This window comes from Myodes glareolus, chromosome 1 (assembly GCF_982192425.1).
Source record: "Myodes glareolus chromosome 1, mMyoGla1.1, whole genome shotgun sequence".
Classification (NCBI taxonomy): Eukaryota; Metazoa; Chordata; class Mammalia; order Rodentia; family Cricetidae; genus Myodes; species Myodes glareolus.
In genome coordinates this window covers 127,036,518-127,057,886 of record NC_142026.1, presented here as the reverse complement: position 1 = coordinate 127,057,886, position 21,369 = coordinate 127,036,518, and the positions used below count along the sequence as shown (strand labels likewise).

Genomic DNA, 21,369 nt, shown 5'->3' with positions numbered 1-21,369 from the left:
CACAGGGGTCACAGAACTGACTAGGAAAGCACAGCCTGCAGTTAGGAGGACTAACAACCCTGATTTCAGAGGGGAACAAACCTGTTACGTGTTTTAAAGGATATACAGAAAGAAAAGTCCAGAGTGATGTGGTGGCCATTTTCTGTCCGCTTGGCTATATCTGGAATGAAGTACAATTCAGAAATGGAGGGTACACCTGTAAGAGATGTTTTGCTTGGTTTCAGGTGGGTGAGTCGGGACCTTTGAAACAGGAAGATACATGTCTTTAATTCGATTCCTGAGGCACAAAGACTCACCTTTACCTGGAATCTACCTTATGCGGGAAGTTTATAGAGGGACATAGAAGAGGGAGGCGTTGGCTCTTTGCCTGCTCGCCTTCACCTTGCCAGCACATCAGTCCCTTCTCTAGCACTAGAGCCTGGTTCTACAGGAATCCAGCACACACTGGAGACCAGCTGAGACATTCAGCCTTGAGAACTGAGCAACTGCCGGGTTCTAGTATTTAGCATTCACAGCCAGCCATTGTTGGATTAGCTGAATAAATCTTCTTTTCCAATAAATCTCCTTAAATAGAGATTTATTAATAAATTACCAATAAATCTCCTTTATATAGAGAGGTTCATTTTCTAACTTCTGTTTCTCTAGGGAATCTGAAGGAGGAGATGCAGTTAGAGAGAGAGAGGAGATGGGAGCAGGGAGGGGGCAGGAAGGTGCATTGCTGCAGCCAGAGAGGAGTAGAAAGGATTCCTAGGCCAGGGGCAAGAGGCATGAACATAAGGTGCAGGGGGAGGGGTTCGGGGAAACCCCCACAAAGACAAAACTTGTTTGGCCTGGGTTACTTCCATTTCTGGATGCACCCCAAGTGGCCACTTTCTTTGCCTTCTGTCCAGGTTTACTGCAGAGGGTCCCCCAGGACATGGCTGCTGAGTGAGCTCTTTGAGGAATCTGGGTGTTAGGAACTCAGAAGCCTGGAGCCCCTGCTGCTAGTTCCTCACCTCACCCCAGGCCCTCTTGCTGCTCCACCCCCAGCACTCCTGACTTGAACCAAGGGAGGGGTTACACTGCAGCAGACAAGGGCATAGGACCAGCCAACACAGACTGTGGAGTGACTCAGAAAGTGGAAACCAAGAACTTGATTTGGCCACCCCTAAGAAGAGAAATACCTCACTGCCAGAAGTTTCGAAAACTTCCTGTGGGCGGGGCAATCAGAAGAGAGTGACTGAGCCTTTGTCGAGACAGCTCACTTCATCACAGCGTTCCAGAGAGTTCGCATTGCATCGCACCTGAGTCTAGGGAAGAAACCATGGAGCTGGCGGCAGCCACCAAGCTCCACCTGATCCTGCTTCTCACTCTGCTGCCTTTCTGTCTGTGTGCAGAACTGGGTGGTGAGTTCTGGGGATTCAATGGGAACAGCGCCTAGAGTTTAACTTGGCTGAGGGGCGCATGTAGTTTGTGAGTTTCTGGGTTCCTTCCGACATTGGAGAACGGGGTGGCAGCGAGTTAACTGTGTTTTGGGCTAGCCAGTGAGTTCCAGGATCAGATTGGGAGGGGAATCACAGAGGCACAGTGTGGGAAGACAGGGTTTCCTCAGCTCAAGACTCCTTATAGAGTCCCAAAGTTCCTTCTTGCCCTCCCCCTAGCCCTTTCCTTCTGTCCCCAAACTAACTCTCAGGCATTCTCTGGGCTCTTTGCTTTTGAACTTCTCGGTGTGCTTTAATAAAAGATCACAGCACATGCAACCAGCTTTTTTATTGCTTTGATTATGTTTAGCTTAGTCCCTTATATTTCTAAACTGTCCAGGACTGTTCTCATGAAGGGGTGTTGGATTTTGTCAGAGTTTTTCCTGTCTCTAATGAGATGATCAAGTACATGACATTTTTCATTCACTTTGTTTATACAGTGGATTACAATTATTTATTTTTGTATATTGAATCATTCCTGCATCTCTAGTATGAAGCCTACTTGATTGTGGTGGATGATATTTTTGTTGTGCTCTTGAATTCAGTCTACAAATATTTTATTAGGTATTTTTGCATCTATGTTCAAAGGGGCATTCGTCTGTGATTTTCTTTGCTGGGTTTTTATATGATTTGAGTATCAGGATAAAATGAATTGGGCAATGTTCCTTTTGTTTCTATTTTGTGGAATAATTTGAAGATTATTGCTCTAACTCTTCTTGAAAAGACTGGTAGAATTCTGAACTAAAACAACATGACCCTGAACTTTTTTGCTTGCTTGCTTGTTTGTTTGTTTAGGAGACTTTTAGAGATTGCTTCTCTTTCACTAGAGGTTGTAGGTCTATTTAAATTGTTTATCTGATCTTGATTTAACTTTGGTAAGTGGTCCCTATGGAGAAGGTTAATCATTTCTTTTAGATTTTCCAACTTGGTGGAGCACAGTTTTTTAAGTATACCTCTACGATTCTCTGGATTTCTCTGGTGTTTGTTGTTATGTCCCCCTTTTCATTTCTAATTTTGTTAGTTTGGAAATTCCTTCTTTGACTTTTAGTTTGGATAAAGTTTGTCTATCTTGCTGATTTTCTCAAAGAGCCAACTCTTTCTTTCATTGATTCTTTATATTGTTCTCTTTGTCTCTGTTTTATTGATTTGAGCTCCCAGTTTGTCTTTTTCTTGTAGTTTACTTTTCTTGGGTGAGTTTGCTTCTTTATGTTCTAGAACTTTCTGGTGTACTGTTAAATTGCTGTTTTGGGATCTCCCCAATTTCTTTATGTAGGCCTTTGGTGCTATGACCTTTTCTCTTTTTACTTCTTTTATTTTGTCCTGTGCATTTGGGCATGTATTCACTTTCATTGGATTCTAGGAAGTCTTTAAATTCTTTCTTATTTCTGCCTTGGCCCACTTTTTTTTTTTAACAGCAGTAGGTTTTTTATTTTTATTTATTTTTATTTTTTATATTTTCTTTATAAAAATTTCCTCTTCCTCCCCTCCTCCCAATACCCTCCCACTCCCCCTCCTCCCTCTCCTCCTCCCTCTCCAGTCCTAAGAGCAGTCAGGGTTTCCTGCCCTGTGGGAAATTCAAGTCCCTCCCCACTCCTTCCAGGTCTAGGATTGTGATCCAGTAGAGAGCAGTTCAGTTTTCTAACTGGGTTTCCAAGTTTTGTCTTGTTTCTGTTTTTGATGATAACTCACTTTAATCTGTGATGGTCTGATAAGATACAGGGAGTTATTTCAATTTTCTTACATCTGTTGAGACTCAATTTATGTCCAAGTATGTGGTTAATTTTGGTGAAAGTTTCAAGAGGTCCAGTGAAGAAGGTTCATTCCTTTGTGTTTGGGTGAAATGTTCTGTAATTTCTGGTAGGTCCATTTGGTTGATAGCGTCTGTTAGCTCCAGCATCTCTATGTCTGTTTGACATCTCTAGATCTGTTTGACCTGCCATTGGTAAAAGTTTGTGGTATTGGAGTCTCCCATTATCAGTGTGTGAAGGTCAATTTGTGATTTAAACTGTAGTGGTGTTTCTTTTACAAACTTGAGTGCCCTTATGTTTGGGGCATAAATGTTAAGAATTGAAATGTTATCTTGGTGGATTTTGCCTTTGATGAAAACTTAGTGTCTATCTCTTTTGATTAGTTTTGGTTTGAAACCTATTTTGTTAGATATTAAAATAGTTATACCCACTAACGTTTTAGGTCCATTTTCTTATAATATCTTTTCTAACCACTTACCATGAGTTAACGTCTTTGCTTGATGCTTGATGTTGAGGCATATTTCTTGGGTACAGCAGAAGAATAAATCCTGTTTTCACATCCATTAAATTAATTTGTGTCTTTTAATTGGGGAATTGACATCTTTGATATTGGAGATATTAGTTACCTATGATTGTTGATTCCTGTTATTTTGTTGTTGCTATTGGTGGTGGTGGTAGTTGTGGCCACAGTGGTGTGTGTGTGTGTGTGTATGTGTGTGTGTATGTGTGTGTGTGTTTCTGTATATGTGTGTGTGTGTTTGTGTGTGTGTTTGTCTGTGTTTGTGTGTGTGTATGTGTGTGTGTTTGTGTGTATGTGTATATGTGTGTGTTTGTGTGTGTATGTGTTTGTGTGTGTGTATGTGTGTGTGTTTGTGTGTATGTGTGTTTGTGTGTGTGTATGTGTGTGTGTTTGTGTGTATGTGTGTGTGTTTGTGTGTGTATGTGTGTGTGTTTGTGTGTATGTGTGTGTGTTTGTATGTGTGTGTGTGTAGTAAGGGGCTGCGGGCAGGCCTGCTTTTCGCCTCACCCGGCTCCCGCATGGCTAGCTTAGTCCCAGAAATAACAACACACAAATTGTATTCATTTAAGCACTGCCTGGCCCATTATCTCTAGAGAGTTAGTTACTGACTAACTCTCATATCTTGATATTAACCCATTTCTAACAATCTCGTGGTAGCACCACGAGGTGTGGCTTACCAGGAAAGATTCAGCATGTCTGACCTGGTGGCTGGCTCCATGGCGTCTGGCTCATAGCCCTCTTCCCAGCATTTTGTTCTGTTTACTCCGCCTACCTAATTTTCTGTCCTATCAAGGGGCCAAGGCAGTCTCTTTATTGACCAATGAAAATAACACAATAGACAGATAACCCTCCTCCATCATTTCCCCTTTTTCTGTTTAAACAAAAAAGAAAGGCTTTCATTTTAACATAGTAAAATTACACATAACAAAACAGTTATCAAGCAAGAATTACAGTCACAATATTTATAACTATATCTTTATCATAATAATGGAAAACTATAACTACGACTATCCATTCTTTAACTCCATCAAAGACTCCAGAAGGATATATTACCTAAGTAAGCATGAAGTAAGCAACTTCCAAAACTCTAGAAATGACAGAGACATCTCGCTGCCTGGACAGTCACCCAAAGTTCCTCTGTATCGTTGGGGCACCCATCTTCGGCCTTCAGGCCCATAATATCCAGAGACATTTCCATGAAGCAGGAAATTTCAAAGGCAATTCAATCACTATCTGCTGTGTCCTGCAGAATGTCTCGCAGACTCTTTCATGAATCAGGAACCCCGAAAGATCATCTCACCTTTAGGCAAGTTCAGCAGTCCTCTCTCTGCGGGTTCTCTGTGTCCAGTTTATATAACAGTCCAGGCAAGAGCAGTTTCCTGCCCAAATGGCTAACCAACTCCATAAGGAGCCTCTTCGATGCCCATCTTCCTCTTGAAGTAGATTGGTGCTGCCAGGAGCAGACATGTCTCATTGTCCTAAGTTATTAAAACATTAAATGCTATGTTCTGTAGTCTTTGAAAGATATGAAGAATGTCTCTCTGAAATATATCTATGCACATCTACAAAATCAAACTAACATTACTACAAGCTTGACTATTATCGATGATTATCCATTAACAACCTATATTTTTAATTATACATTGCATTTTTAAATGAACTATACAATCACAATACATCAATCAAGATCAGAAATATATATACATATAACAAAATTGACCTTAAAATCCATACCAATGAAATTATTCATATCTATATCATATCCCCCTTTTAATGTAAAAGAACATTTATAAACAATATTTGGGAATATGGGCGTAGTTATTTCTCTCCAAACTTCTTCCTGCTGTATATGGGCGCAGTTAATCAGGTCTTTCATGGTATAACCTGTCTGCCAGGTTCATCTCAGTCGGCAGTTGAGTGAAATAATTTTTTGAGGGTGTTCACAGAAACCTTTCAGGAGGGCGTGGTCTATCATACCATATTGGGATAGAAGCAATCCACAGGGTCTCATCCTCTGTGAAAACAAAAGAAGAACCTCCTTTCCAAAGTATCATATCCTTAGATCCAAATTCTGAAGTCAAGGTATTTTCAAAATATCTATCTTGGATTAGTTCAGCAGCATTTATAAACAAATATCTTTTAGCAGCTGTTGCTCCTTCCTCAGCATTCAAACAATTCAAAGAGAGCAGAATAACACACAGTATCAAGATTCTCTGTGTATTTTCCATCTCTATGTGGCTTTATTTTAACCTCTATTTCTTTTATTTTTACTTTTACTTTTTGAGACAGGTTCTCTGTATATCTTTGTCCTGGAATAACTCTGTAGACCAGGCTGTCCTTGAACTCAGAGACCTGTCTGTCTCTGCTCCCCAGTGCTGGGATTAAAGGCCTGTGCTACCACACCTTGAACTCAGAGATCCTTCTGTCTCTGCCTCCCAGGCATTGGGATTAAAGGTGTGTGCTACCACACCTTGAAGTCACAGAGGTCAATCTACCTCTACCCCTTGAAGTTACAGAGGTCAATATGCCTCTGCCTCCCAGGCATTGGGATTTAGGTGTGTACCACCACACCCAACTACTCTCTTTCTTCCTTTTTTTACATTAAGAACTTTAACTTTTAGCCTGCATATATATTTTTAACACACTGTAAAATGTTTAGAGGTTTTCTTCCTCTTTGAATCTCTCTTTACTGTATATCTCTTTTTCTGACCACATGAGCCTTTAATTTACCAAGCAATATCGGTAGGACTAAAGCCGTGGCTTTGACAGCTAGATCCAGCCCATTATTTTGCTTTCCATCATCATGGCTGAGGTATCAGCCAGAGCTGTGTTCACTGCCACAACTCTATGCCGTTTCAAGGTCCTTGCCAGCAAGCAAGCTGCAGCATTCTGCTCACAGACCACACTCAGTCGGACTGCCTGCCTGAAAGAGTCAGAGTTTGCCCTGGCAGGACGGCCCAGAAAACCGGCATTTTAAAACAGCACAGCATTTTTCCTGCTACGACTGAAAACCGAAAAGCATGCGTTCAGCTTTTCATCAATACCATTTAAGTGTTTCACGGCAGGACCTCTCAATGAGCTACAAAGTTTTGCAGCTAAAGCTGAGTCAGGAAACCTCTCTTAAATGAAAGCATTGCTTGCCTCTAGCAAGCAGAGCAGACCCGAGAAATTGCTGCCACCAAGAAAACATGCTTCACTCTATTCTTTCCCAAACTTTCTCAAGCTTTCTGTGGATTCAGTTATCCACGTTGGCGCCATCTGTAGTGAGGGGCTGCGGGCAGGCCTGCTTTTCGCCTCACCCGGCTCCCGCATGGCTAGCTTAGTCCCAGAAATAACAACACACAAATTGTATTCATTTAAGCACTGCCTGGCCCATTATCTCTAGAGAGTTAGTTACTGACTAACTCTCATATCTTGATATTAACCCATTTCTAACAATCTCGTGGTAGCACCACGAGGTGTGGCTTACCAGGAAAGATTCAGCATGTCTGACCTGGTGGCTGGCTCCATGGCGTCTGGCTCATAGCCCTCTTCCCAGCATTTTGTTCTGTTTACTCCGCCTACCTAATTTTCTGTCCTATCAAGGGGCCAAGGCAGTCTCTTTATTGACCAATGAAAATAACACAATAGACAGATAACCCTCCTCCATCATGTGTGTGTTTGTGTGTGTGTTTGTGTGTGTATTTGTGTGTGTGTATGTGTGTGTGTTTGTGTGTATGTGTGTGTTTGTGTGTGTGTTTGTGTGTATGTGTGTGTGTATGTGTATGTGTGTGTGTGTTTGTGTGTATGTGTATGTGTGTGTTTTCCTTCTCTTGGATTTCTGGGGTGGTATTATTTATTTCCTATGTTTTCACTGGTGTATTTAACTTCCTTAGGTTAGAGTTTTCCATCTAGTACCCTCAGATGTGTTGGATTAGTAAATAGATATTGTTAAAATTTGACTTTATCATGGAATATCTTATTTTCGCTGTCTGTGGTGATTAAAAAAATTGTTGAGTATAGTAATCTGAACTGACTTCTCTGGTCTCTTAGAGTCTGCAGCAAATCTGTCTAGGCCCTTTTGGCCCAGTTGTAATTCTAATATGTTTGTCTTTATATGTTAATTGGTCTTTTTGCCTTGTAGCTTTTAATATTCTTTCTTTGTACTGTAAATTTAGTGTTTTGATTTTTATATGGTGAGAAGACTTTCTTTTCTGGTCCACTCTATTTGGTGCTCTGTATACTTCTTATACCTATATGGGCATCTCCTTTTTTAAGTTAGGAAAGCTTTTTTTTTTTTTTCCCTGTGATTTTGTTGGAAATACGTTCTGATTCTTTAAGTTGGGATTGCCCTTCCTCTACTCCTATTAGTCTTAGATTTGGCTAGGCAGGACATGGAAATTGTGACTTCATACAGGCTATAGCCACATACATAACTCTTAAATCTGTGATTGAACTAGAGAGGACCCTAAAGGTCCAGTGCTCATATCAAGGGCACCAAGACAGGTACTAGGTAATGTGAGTGTGGCAGCCTCTCTCCATCTAGGCTATTTGTAGCCTTTCCCCAGGAAACCTCTCCTGAACACTTAAGACCTGTGATGAATTTATCATGCATCCTTGATACCTCTTTCTTACTGTAAAAGGCATTCTCTCATCAGCCAGGTTTGAAGCCCCAGAAGCACAGATACTAGTTGGTTTATTTTCTACCTAGGTATTTATTAGACAAAGATATTTCAAGGGGTTGTCAGGCAGGTCCTACTGGTGACACTGTATACATCCTAGGGGTTCATGGTAGTGCCAGATCATCATGCCAGACTAAGGCAGGTGAAGGTTATCCAGAACTCAGAATTGAGCTTTCCCAACCAGTGTACCTATGCAAGAGTCTAGGTTTACAGAACATGAGTCCTGTGATCCTCTGCTCGCTCTCTCTCTCTTTGGACCTTACCACCTTGTGTTTTTTTTTCTCACAGATACATACTATATTTGTCTCAACTTCACTATCAAGGCTCGTTCCACACCCTGGTTTAAAGGGCAGTGCTCAGTGAATGGAGAACCTATCCTTCAGTATAAGGACAATAAATTCACACCTTTGGGTGACCATGGAAATGTGATATATAACACCAAAACATGTACAGATTTCAGCCAACATCAGAAAGACATTGGAGAAGAGATGAGAAAGCAGATACTTAACATGGAACAAGAAGCAGACAAGACCATGGGTAAGAATGGGGCAGGATGTAAAGATAGAAGTTATCAATAAGAAACAAGAAGGGCATATTGGGTGATGGTGGCAGCACATGCCCTTAATTCCAATACTCCAGAGCCATAGACAAGAAGAATCTTTAAATTCAGACCAGCCTGGTCTACACAGAAAGTTTTAGAACAGGCAGGGTTACACAGAGAAAAACTGTCTTGAAAAAAAAAAACAAAATAAAAACAAACAAAAAACCCAAACAAACAAACCAGCAAAAAAGAAAGAAAATAAGAAAGAGAAAGACAGGAAGGAAGGAAGGAAAGAAGGAAGGAAGGAAGGAAGGGAGGGAGGGAGGGAGGGAGGGAGGGAGGAAGGAAGAAAGGAAGGAAGAAAGAATAAAGGAAAGAAGAAACAGGGCAGAGCACTTGTGGGAAAGAAACTGCTGAGGATTTGTAAAAAGAACTTAATGTTGACACAACCTAGAAGTACTAGGTAACCTATGGGTAAGAAATTGGAAGCCAGGGGAGGAAAGAATCCAGGTCCCTAAGTGTGTGGAGAAAGACTTGACCTTGGAGGGTCTATAAGGGTAGAAGATGATGGTTTTGTGTGTCATTTCCAGGCCATCACACCTTGCAGGTCACCATGGAATCCCAATATAAAAATGGACAACTCACTGATTCCTCCTGGAAGTTCAGCATGGATGGACAGTATTTCTTCTACTTTATTCCAAAGAACAAGGCTTGGGGAGTGATGCATGATGAAGCCAGAGGTAACATGGAGAAATGGAAGACTAACAGAGAACTAGAACAACTTTTAGCAGTGTTCTCCATGGGAGATTCCCCACACTGCCTCAAGGAATTCTTAAAGCACTGGAAGGAAATGCCAAGTAAGAACTTAGGTGGATTAACACAAGGAAACCTCCACAGGGTGGGAAAGGCATCACTGTTCTCTTGAAAAGTCTGTTGACTTCCCTAAGTAGACATCAGTATGTGTGCATAATGGATGATTTGATAGACTAAGTGATTTCTTGATAGTCTTCCTGCCTGGGGAGTCAGTGATGACCACAGGGATGTCTCTCCCCCATCTCAACTGCCAATGTTTGCCATTTCTATTAATCAATGGCCAGACACTACATGGCCTGCTCATGATCCTTAAGTCTGTAGGCATCCCTATAAATGCTAACCCTTTTTTCCTCACTTATAGCTGTCCTTCCAACAGCTCCACATCAAGTGAAAGACTTCACTATCTTTCCCTGGCACAACTAAACACCACCAACTGACCTTACATCCAGAAAGTTCTACCCACAGTAAATCGGTCACATTGTTTGATAGATATTTGCTTTCTTTGGCAATGAAATAAACTCTGTATGGACATCTTACACACACATCCTAGTCCTTTCTCTATGTAAGATCTAGTAAAATAGATATCACACAGGAGTCTCTAGGGATGCCTAGAGAGAGAGAAGTTGCTCATAGCGGTTCGTTTTCAGCTTTATCCATATTTTCCCTAATGTTTTTATAGGATCAATATCAAAGATCCTAGATACCACCCGGCTTCCATCTGCGACCCCACTTTCTTCTTCTACTACCCAGTCTCCATGTATTGCAGTGTGTATCATCGTGGGAATCAGCTTCCTAGTCGTTGTTTTGGCATGATTATGGAGAACTTTGGCACCCAAGAAGGTAAGGAGCAGCTTGGGCTCTCACTCCTATTTTTGGTAGTATTAGTCTGGTAAAGATGTAGGAGAGTAGTCCCAATGGACACACCCAAGACACTGTTCACCACAGTGACTCTCTTTCCACTTGAATAATGAATGCCACTTCTTAGTCTTGAACCTCACTCCACAAAAATTAGGAGGTGACTATTGTTGAGGTATAGGAGGTCAGGAGAATCAGCATAAGTATGTAGTCACAGGAGGTTTAAAATGGTAACATTCCCCTGAGGTGACACAGAATTCCTCAACCAAGGATGCAAACAAGACCTAAGAAAAACTGGAATGGGGTGTTGCCTCCTCATAATCTAAGAAAAGGTTCCCTCAAGACATTGATTAATATCTCTTTGCTTTCTGAGGATGACATTATGTTCTTTAATGTCATAGAAGGTATATAGCACCTGAGGTGTATGCCCTACACCAGGAGAAACAGAAATTCTTAGAGCAATCTTTGATTGCAGTCTGACTTTTTTCCTTCAAACTTTATTCTGTGTGTGTGTGTGTGTGTGTGTGTGTGTGTGTGTGTGTGTGTTATATGCATCTGTGCATTTTGTATGCCCCCATATGCACAATAGAGATTACCAAAAAAATCCACCATACTGCCCATGCGACAAGGTCTCTTGCTGACCTGAAGCTGGGCCTGCAGCCCTTAGGCTCTACTGATCCTCCTGCTTGTACCTCCTGTATCCCTGAAATTACAGGCACACCCACTCACCACCAGCTTTTGCCTGGGCTTTGGAAATTGAAATCAGGTTCTCATGCTTGCATAGCAGGTTCTCTTACCAATTAAGCCATATTCCCGGACCCCAAATTGAAGTCTGTTGATAGTCTATCTGGCAGCCCAATACATAGCTTCTGCTCAGACACCAAGAGTAGCCAACAACTGAATGAAACAAGCTCCCTAAAGCCTCACTTGCATGACCTCCTACCATGCTCTTTGGAGAGAGACGCTTGCCTTGTATCTACTTAGCACTTATGAACAGTTTGTAAGAGATATTAGCTCACAGTTAGTTAGGACTGCCCACAGCACTCAGCCTCCCACCGTCTCGCCGTGTAAGATGTAATTGGGGTGGTGGTGACTTTTATTTAAGGGGATGTATTTATCATAGTTGAGTGGGACCACACTCCTTTTTCTCTGTTGTCACTGATGGGCAGAAACCACAGCCAACTGTGCTAACTCACCAAACACCACAAGAATGAGATGATGTAAAAAATAAATTAGCTTGCTCTAGATTCTTTCACAGAAAGGATGAAGTAGATATAGCTGTCTACAGACAGAAACGTAAAGGACCACCCCAAGTTCAGATCTAGCACCTCCTGCGTGGGTCACACCCCTCTCCCGTAGCCCACTTGTCACCCTCAGCCTCAGTGAAGCTGAAGAGTGTCACGTCATTCTCATTTCCACAGTCCAGCCTCTAAAGTCTGTTTCTCTGGCAAAGGTCTCATAGTTTGAGCCTGTTGGTGTCACAGCAGAAATGTCTAGAAGTTATGATGTGCTGCTTCACAGCAGGGTGACCAGAAGGACACAGGTCCACAGTTTACCCAATACAGAGGGATTTTCAGTACATTGCAAAGGCGCTTAATAAAGTCATTTCTCAAGGCAGTTTATCAGTTTTGTCCATGGGTGTTTAAAATTCAGTTTTTTTACCTAAAGACATGGACATGTGTGAAGTATGAATGAGCACATGGTGAGGATGCACATAAAAATTTTTCAGAATTTTGTCTTTGGAAGCTAGAGTAATAGCTCATCTATTAGCAACACTTACTACTCTTGTAGAGGACCCAGGTTCAATTCCCAGCACACACAGGGCAGGGTACAGTCACATGTAACTCCAGGTCCAGGAAGTCAGAGCCACTCTTTCAGTGTCTATGTGTTCCTGTTTAAATGTGTTGCACGGAAATACACTCACAAGCACAAATATGCACATAAAACAAAAACATAACTATTTTTTTTAAAAAAGCATTGAGATTCATGTCTGATAGTGAGCATCTGAAAACTTAGAGCAACTTTGTTTCTTGCCTTAGCAATATGTTTTATTTAACCAACTATCACTTAAATGTGACCTTAACATGGAATCAGTGCAAAACACAAATAAGATAGTTTACATCCTTCTTCCTCGTGGCTGGAGAGACAGCACAGAAGTTAAGAGTACTGGCTGCTCTTCCAGAGATCTTGAGTTCAACCCAGAAACTATATGGTGTTGACTGACGACCATCTATAAAGGAATCTGGCACCCATTTCTGGGTGCAGCTCTATGTGTAGGTGGAACATTGTACACATAATAAATTAACAAATCAATAAATCTTTGAAGAGAATACAGGACTGTGAAGAAGATTGTCTGTGGAACAATGGTCTGTACCCTGTCAATTGTATTTTAATAAAATGCTGATTGGCCAGTAGTCAGACAGGAAGTAAAGGAAGGGATACCAGGCAAAAAATAGAGGTGGGGCAACGAGAATTCTGGGAAGAAGGAAGTTTCAGTATGCAGTCCTGATCCAGCTGCAGAGGAAGAAAGGTGTGACTGCCAAACTGAAAAGGGTACCAAGCCACATGGCTAACATATACAAGAATTATGGGTTAATATAAGTTATAAGAATTAATTAATAAGAAGAGCCTGAGATACTGGGCCAATCAGTTTATAATTGATGTAGGTCTCTCTGTGATTCTTTGGGACTGAATGACTGAAGGACCAGGCAACACAGAAACTTCAGACAATTGTCAATGTCCTAAGTATTTCAATATGATCTAAAATTTTCCCTGCAAGTATAGAGTGGTAAAAAGATTCACATCTAATATCAGTTGACATGTCAATATAATTATTTTGGAATAACTCTATTGCATAAAAGAAACTTTAACTGTACCTGGATATTTGGTCAGCCTACAATTCCAATACATGAAAAACTGAGGCAAGAGAATTGCTTCAAGCGTTCGAGCATGTCATAGATTATATAGTAAGTTAAAGGCAAGCTTTAACTGTAAAACAAAGTCTTGTTTTCACAAATAAATAAATAAATAAATAAATAAATAAATAAATAAATGGAAAGTTAAAAGGCCAGCAAAGACAGAAATACAGCCATATTTTGCTGGTCTTTTCTATTTGTTGTTTTTTTAAAGTTTGCTAATTTTTATTTGCAATATATTTTTAAATGCATATATAGCCCAGAAATATCGGAAGTCTTATCATAGCAGAGCTTAAAGTGACATAAAAATCTAGAAGGAAAAGATGAAACAGAAAAAGGATATGGGACTGAGTTCTATGGTCTGTAATGTTGGGGAGTGTCAGAAATGAAGGAGAGTGGGATGCTGTAAGTGGATGCCCAGGAGCCCACTGTAATTCACACCCTTTTTGTCAATAGGTGCTCCCTGCTGCTCCTCCTCCTCTGTAGACAGATCTCCAGTCTTCATCACCAGCTGTGTTGGGTGACTCTTGAACATTGCCTGCGACATCTTCAGCAAACCAAGCAAACATATTTCTGATGACATCTCCAAAACCTGTACTGGTGACTTCTGATCAACATGGTGGGAAACCCTGAGAGCGATGGTCTGGGAGCCTCACTCACCAGGGCATCTGAGTCAACATTGTTGCCATCAGGGGCTTCTTCTTGCTTTGCTTCTTTTCCTTTCTCATTCCTTCCTGATAGCTTTGTGGAGGTCAAGCTGGGCCAGGCTCCAAATTACTTCTCACTGTACAAAACAGTGACTTGCCCTGGGTGTCTCTATTTTACAGGCAACAGTTGGCGCCTTTCTGAGAACAGTGCAAAGGCCGAATGACTCCTCATTTGGCACAGACACATTCTGCAGATCAGAACTGATATGAACATTTTAGTGAGGAATGAGTTAGAAAGAGATAGCTCAGTCCTAGAGTGCTTGCTCTCACAAGCATGAGGACCTGAGTTCGCTCCCCAGAACCCATGTACACCATGGTAACACACACTTATAAACCCAGTGTAGGGGATAGAGAGAGAATAGCATACCTGGGAATTCCTCATCAGCCAGACTAGTGGAATTGATGAGTTCCGGAACAGACTGGATCAAAACACAGAGCTCATGGCTGAGGAATGACACCCAGAGTTAAAGCTCTGTCTCCATAGGAACAAATATGTGAACGAGCAGACACACATGTGTATATGCACACATGAGAATGATAGACACTGTGGACCAGAACACAGCCAGTGAATTCTCATGAGGCAGTACTACTGAGAGGAAACGGGGGCTGTAAATACTAGTTACGAGATATTACCTGGCCTTGTCTTCTGGGCCAGTTATACGTTCATACGAAAAGGGGACAGCGCATATCTTCTTAGATGAGTTTCGTAGCACCGTGAGGGGTTCATAACTTGACATAAGGACCTCAGATTACGGTTACTCGTTAGGGTCTGGATGTGTTTGATGATATGTTGCATCAAACATGCACAGAAAGAATTAATAAAAAAGCCACAAGAGACTCTCAGGAATGATCTGTTTGAGCCTCTGTAGGCGCAGCGCTATTACCTCTCGTCAGACGAACCCACAGATACAGGTCTCATAACCTAATCACAGTTAGGGAGATGAGGAGAGCCTGAGAGGAGCTGGTCCAGACATCTCCCATGGCCTTGCATCCTGTGGAAGAAATTTAAGATTAACTCAATCACCTGTTTAATAACTGGAGTTTATCCTGAACACACGGAGTCAGAGATGGAGCTGTCCTTATCCTAGTATTCAGTGAGAGCCGTGACCGTCTGTCCCAGTGATGTACTGAGACAAAGGAATCTCTGCCTCTAGTGAGAGATCAGTACGAAGAAAAAGGCTAGTGTGAAGGCATCAGATAGTTGATAGACAATTCAGGATCATAAATGACGATTAATTAGTATTCAGAGCGCGTTGGGACCTTCAGTTCTTCCAGCTGAACCAAGTCATGGTGAGAATACTGTGTGCAGCTGGTAGACTTTTAATTTTATATTATTTTTAGTTGCACATTTTTAGCAAGTGTCTGAGAGCATAGAGAGAGCCAACAGCTTCTTTTTCTTGTAGGCAGTTGTATCTCTTTAGGGGCTACTTTTAGGGGTTGGAGAGTTTTAGGAGCCATGTCTCCACTCTTTGCCGTCTGATGGTCAAAGGGTTTTTTAGTGTGGCATGACCCAAAACTCAAACTCCAGGGTCTCCATAGCCTCTCTGAAGCTATGAGATTCCTTTAGAGCAGTCCCATTGTCCTCCACCCTGGACATGGCCAACCTGGAGGGAAGATGAACATATTGGCTGTCAGTCTAACCCTTGATCCTCATTGTTTTGGATTTCTAGAAATCTCAGAAAGTCAGTTACCCCAAACATGAGAAGCAGATAGTGGTTTAATTTGTTATATCACTTTCAGGAGTGAACACCTCACGGCCCGGGATACCCTAAATGTGGCCAAATCAAATTCAGGGACTTTAGTAAAATATTATGGGACAGTTTCACAAAGATTTTTAGATCAGTGAACTGTATGGTGACTCATGTAGGTTGCCAAGTCTGAATTATTTAGATCATTTTGTGTCACGATACCAAAAGATCAAACACTTCTGATAATAAATGTTGACAAAGACAAATTTTAAATCAATCATGCTTCAGATAAGACCCCCATTATTGAGAAGTTTAAGTTCTAACAATCACAGAAGAAATAACAAGCAGTTATCTTGACGAGCATAAATGCAATTAAATAAGCGGTTTTTTTTGTTTGTTTTATTTTATTTTTTTTATTTTTTTAAAATAAGCGTTTTTAAACATCCATACCATTTTAAATTAACTGTCACAACTTGTGACATACGAAAGCTTCTGTTTTTTTCATGATCTTTTAACAATCATTTAGGATGAAATTAATTTATCATGAAATCCTTCTGACCCGTAAGCACATGCTCTCCATCAGAAATGCGTCTCTGCGCCTTCATGGAGCCATCACCATCTCTTTCTTGGCTGTTTCCAGGCTTTGTTAAATTCCTGCTGTGATTTAGGCTTCTTTTTATTGAAGCAATGAGAACCTGAAAACTTCATCCTGTTTTCTCTTTTACAAAGTAGGTTCAGACTCACAGTATTATCTAGTCTTTCCCTGTCCTTGCTTAATGTGCTTTTTCACACTTTGCTGCAATAATGTGGTGATGTTGTTTGTATGATGCTGATATTTCCACTGATATTTCCATTTTTCTTTATAAATTTAAAATAATCCAATATGTTAGATTTGTTTGTATCTTCTGAATTAAAAAAAAATGAACTAAGCTTTCATGGTCTCTTGCTTACTTACCAGTCAGTTTAAATAAATCCTTTGCGCAATGGTCTTTTTCATGTAAACACACCACATAGCATCTACCTGGAGGTGAGGAACAAACACATCAAATCAAAGACACCTAACCCCATCCCTGAAGTCTAGAGGACAAGTTATGTATGCTGGGGGTGGGGGGACAGAGCTGGAGATGTGACTCAACCTGTTTGGAAGATTCTAGACGGTTATGAATGGATTCCAAACATTGACTACTGAGTTATTTATAGTTGGAGTTTAGTTTTGCTTTGTTCAGATTTTGATAGTGCCCTGATTCTTCCCTCTTGAAATAAAAAAGTACGTAGCTAAAATTTTATATTTACAGAAGCCCACAGTTAGAAACTTTGAATTTTTAAAAGAGAATTTCAATTTTTAACAGGATTTTAGATTTTTACAGAGACTAAACTTTTAAAGTGTTTAAATTAGTAAAGACTGTGGGAATTTTAAGTCATTTAGTTTTTATAATGTGATATTAATATTAAAATTTCATCTTAGGTATAAATGAGAAAGGAAAGGTTCTTGTTGAAAAGTGTTTTATAGGGCTTGAGAAATGGCTCAGTGTTTAAGAGCACTGGTTGCTCTTCCAGAGGTCCTGAGTTCAATTTCCAGCAGCCACATGGTAGCTTACATCTATCTGTAATGAGATCTGATGCTGTCTTCTAGCCTGCAGGCATGTGTGCAGCCAGAACACTGTATGTGTGATATATGCAAAAAGTAAATAAATGTTTAGAAAGGTGTTTTGTCGAAAAAAGAAGTGTTGTGTTTTTGTGTTAGGCTGGCAAGGGTTCAGTTGGACTGTCTAGTTTTATGTAAAAACTTGACAAAACAAGAGTTTCATGTCTAATTTGCTTTTGGTTGTGATGTTTCATCATAGCAATAATAACCACAACTAGAAGAAAAAGGGGCTCACCATCCTGCAGAGAGCAAAAACCTGATTACCCACAGTCCCTTGCATCAGGATGTCTGTCTAGAAGTGAAAACGGCAGACACAAATTTTGTCAGCAGGCATTCTGTCCCTGCCACCTGGAAAAATAACAACTGTAAACAGGGAAATGAGAGAGAGAGAGGATGAGGACATGCTCACAGTAGGTTCAGACCTCCTGGAATGAGCTGTCACTGTCCCTTCATCATAGTAGGGCACATATTAAAAAGAAATTAGCCCTTAACCCTTGCAGAGAAGTCTGAAGGTCACTCCTCAACTTCTATCCTGGTTTGCCCCCACCCCTAACAAGTGGAGGTGGTCCTGACTCCAGGCTGCAGGCCTCTGGGTCTCACTGGAAAGTCTCCCCAGACAGAAATCATCTGCCCATGAACTGCTCCATCAACCACCACAATCAACAGACCAAAGAGAGAAGAGCTACCCTAAAGCATGGGGCAAAAGCCTTTATTAGACCCAGTATCTGTATCACCCCATCAAAGAGTTAGGAACCACCTTGCAGAAAGGGGAAGAAAGGATGTAAGAGTTAGAAGGGTGTAATGTTGTGAAATGCTGTTTTCCAGCTATAACTGAGCTGCTGCACTGCTGAACTCTCAGCAGCTCTGAGTACTTGCACAACCCCTGCACAGAGCAGGCCTATCAGCCTTCCCTTCATGGAGAGAGGGGCTCTTGAGACATCAAAGTTCTCTGCGGACAAAACTACAATTAATGGTGCTAGAGAGGGAGAGATATTTTTAATCAATCGTGTAGCCATTCTTATGATGCCCATATTCCTGTACTTAACCCTCACCCACACTTCTATAATTGTAATTAAATTAATTGAGACACATAAATGCACGCGCGTGTGCATGCGTGTGCACACGCGCATGTACACACACACACATGAAGCAGAAGCAATTCTACCTTAAAGAGAAGGGGTCTGGTGGGAGTGGAAATGAGAGGGTAATACAAGAGTTAATATGGGTGAAATATTATGTTATACACGTATGGAAATGTCATAATGAAATTATTTTGGTGCCTTCCTCTGCAAAGGGTTTGATGACACAGGTCACATACACATAGAGAACAAATGCCAAATCTGTATCAATATTAATGCTCATCCCTGTCCTTGCTGAAGAATCCTTATGAAAGCAACTAGGTGAGCATCTTGCCTAACATGGAATTCCCCAGAAGGAGCCCAACTCTATAACCACAAAGGCCTGTATCCTGACAACATGAAATGTCTTCCAGGGTCGGGATCTGGCAGTAAGACATCCAATGTAACATCTGACAAGGTCTATAGTAATCTCCATAGTGTGGAAGAGAGAGTCTGGCACTTGCTGATTTTGTCATCTGAGAGCCACTGGAAGGCCCTTTGACAGCTTTAAGGCCTGGAGGGTTTTGACATGAACTAAAGCTTGTTATTTGGAAAACTGACTGCAAGGTCTTAAAGCATTATGTCCCCAAGTGACCCAGGTCAAGTGAGCATCCCTTTTGGTGGCTGGTAAAACTTTTGTAATGTTGTTCATATTGTATGAGTATGTGGCTACACTTTTCCTGTTGTGATGGCTTTTCTTGGTTGTCAACTACATCTGGAATTAACTAAAACACAAAAAAAGACTGGGCAAACCTGTGAGGGATTTTTGGATTAATTTGATCCTTTCAAGTTGTAAAATCCGCTTATAATCTAGCTCTTAGAGGTAAGAAGTCACATCTTTAATACAGATCTTTGGAGGTGGGAAGATCCACATCTAATCTGGTCTACACCTTCTCCTGGAAGCCTATGTAATGACATGGGAGAAGGAAAATTTTGTGCTTTCCATATTGCATTGACCTCGAGAAGCAAACCCATTCCTTCACTGGCATGAGACCCTACCATTCAGAATTACGGGATATACTGAGGATCAACTGAGACATTCAGCCTCATGGATGGAGAAACTTCCGTGTTCTTGTTCTTACCATTTACAGCCAGACATTGTTGGCATGGCTGGACCACAGCCTGTAAATCAGTCTAATAGACCCCTTTTCTTTATGTAGAGAGGGATTTTCTATGCATTCTGTTGTTCTAGTAAACCCTGACTAATAAGTCTGTCACGTGTTTGAGCTCATGCAGGTGCTACAAGTTAAGCCCTTTGTGATATGATCAGTTGAGCTCCCTTAGGGTTTATTTTGGGAAAATTAGGAGAACGTCATTGCCTCCATTAATTATCCTCACTGACAGTGCCCTCGGTTGGAATGGGTTAGCATATTACTGTCTGTGTGGCTTCCTTGAAAGCACTGAAGCCATTTCCCTCTGTGATGACTCATGCCCCTCTTACAAAATACTTGGTGGTTCATGTTCAACCTCTGTCATGTCTATGATCAAGAAGACAGAAGGCTTATCAGAACCATGGCTGCTTTTGACCTCTCCCATTGTCTCTTGGTCACCTGGGACCTGGATGACCTGAGAACAAGGGGCAAAATTATGACTATTGTCTTAGCCCCACTATCTGACCAATATCAGCCTCCAAGTGTGGACTGAAGAAACTTAATTTCACTCACATAAGTCTTGAGGAACAGACAGTCCTCTGAAATCTGGCCATCGTAGAGCACTTAGACCTCGACCAAAAGTAATTTGACTCTGTTGAGTCATGCTCTCACCTTGTAGCTCTAGTTGGCTGGGAGTTCTTTAAGTAGACAAGGCTGGTTTCAATTTCATGAAGTTCTGCCTGCCTTTGCCTCCCAAGTACTTAGATTAAAAGAATAAGCCACACACCTGTTCCCTCAGCCTCCAAAAAAGCAAAGTTTCACACACATTTGTTGTGAGGTATCCATTAGAGAAGACTTCTCAGTCATGTGTTTAAACCAATAGTGAGTTTTTAATAGCCGACTGACACCTACACTGGGTATTTAAAATCCCAGTGTAGCCTCTCTCAGGATAATTTTTTACACACAAAAATCATGTCCTGGGTTGACATATGTAACAAGAACAGTTAGCCAAAGCAGAAGTAGAGAAGCCAAAATGCAAGGTGAGTCATTTAGGGACTTTCCCAGAACTATGGACTTTGATGGACTAGGCCTTAGTTTTACTTTTGACAGGTAGTGATGTCCATATTTTGAGGTTCACAGCCTGAATGGTACTTCCATCATGAAGTCAGTTGTGCTAAGATCTAGGTGCCCACTAAGATATGGGGACCTATTACAACATTCTTGTGTAAAAAGCATTTTACGTGCCTTTTTCCTAATCCTTTTCTCTTATTTTCAGTAATCTTTGTTTTAGAACAAAACTCATTCAAAAATCCTTTCTTACCACACATCATTTTATTTTTGTCAATAATCTGTCTTACACACATGGAACACACACACATACACACACACACACAATGTACACACATACAAACACACATTACTTCATATGTGTCTTTCTCTAGTTAATGGATTTAATTTTCTTTATAGAATTCTTGAATGCAATTTAGCATTTTCTTATAAAAGCACAGGGTCCTTGACAGAGGGCACATCTGATCCCCTTTTTGTCCTTTAATAATAGATGTAATTTTATTAAAACTTTATTATAAGGAACAGCAATTTGCTAAACT

At 41.0% G+C, this 21,369-nt stretch overlaps 1 protein-coding gene across 1 annotated transcript; it reads left to right on the top strand.

The window, feature by feature from the left end:
* The first annotated feature begins 1,259 nt into the window (after positions 1–1,259).
* Positions 1,260–16,837, top strand: LOC125390609 (retinoic acid early-inducible protein 1-epsilon-like). The gene is made up of 5 exons (XM_048419673.3): positions 1,260–1,385; positions 8,678–8,926; positions 9,521–9,787; positions 10,423–10,583; positions 13,970–16,837. The coding sequence occupies exons 1-4, from the start codon at positions 1,304–1,306 to the stop codon at positions 10,554–10,556; spliced, it is 732 nt and encodes a 243-aa protein (XP_048275630.3). The 5' UTR covers positions 1,260–1,303; the 3' UTR covers positions 10,557–10,583; positions 13,970–16,837.
* Positions 16,838–21,369: the final 4,532 nt, after the last annotated feature.

What these genes read in the sequence shown, in the direction of transcription:
- LOC125390609 (XM_048419673.3), top strand. Translation starts at nt 1,304, where the DNA reads ATGGAGCTGGCGGCAGCCACCAAGCTCCACCTGATCCTGCTTCTCACT. An exon ending in TCTGTGTGCAGAACTGGGTG is followed by an intron (nt 1,386 to 8,677) that starts GTGAGTTCTGGG and finishes TTTTTCTCACAG; the next exon opens with ATACATACTATATTTGTCTC. An exon ending in GCACTGGAAGGAAATGCCAA is followed by an intron (nt 9,788 to 10,422) that starts GTAAGAACTTAG and finishes ATGTTTTTATAG; the next exon opens with GATCAATATCAAAGATCCTA.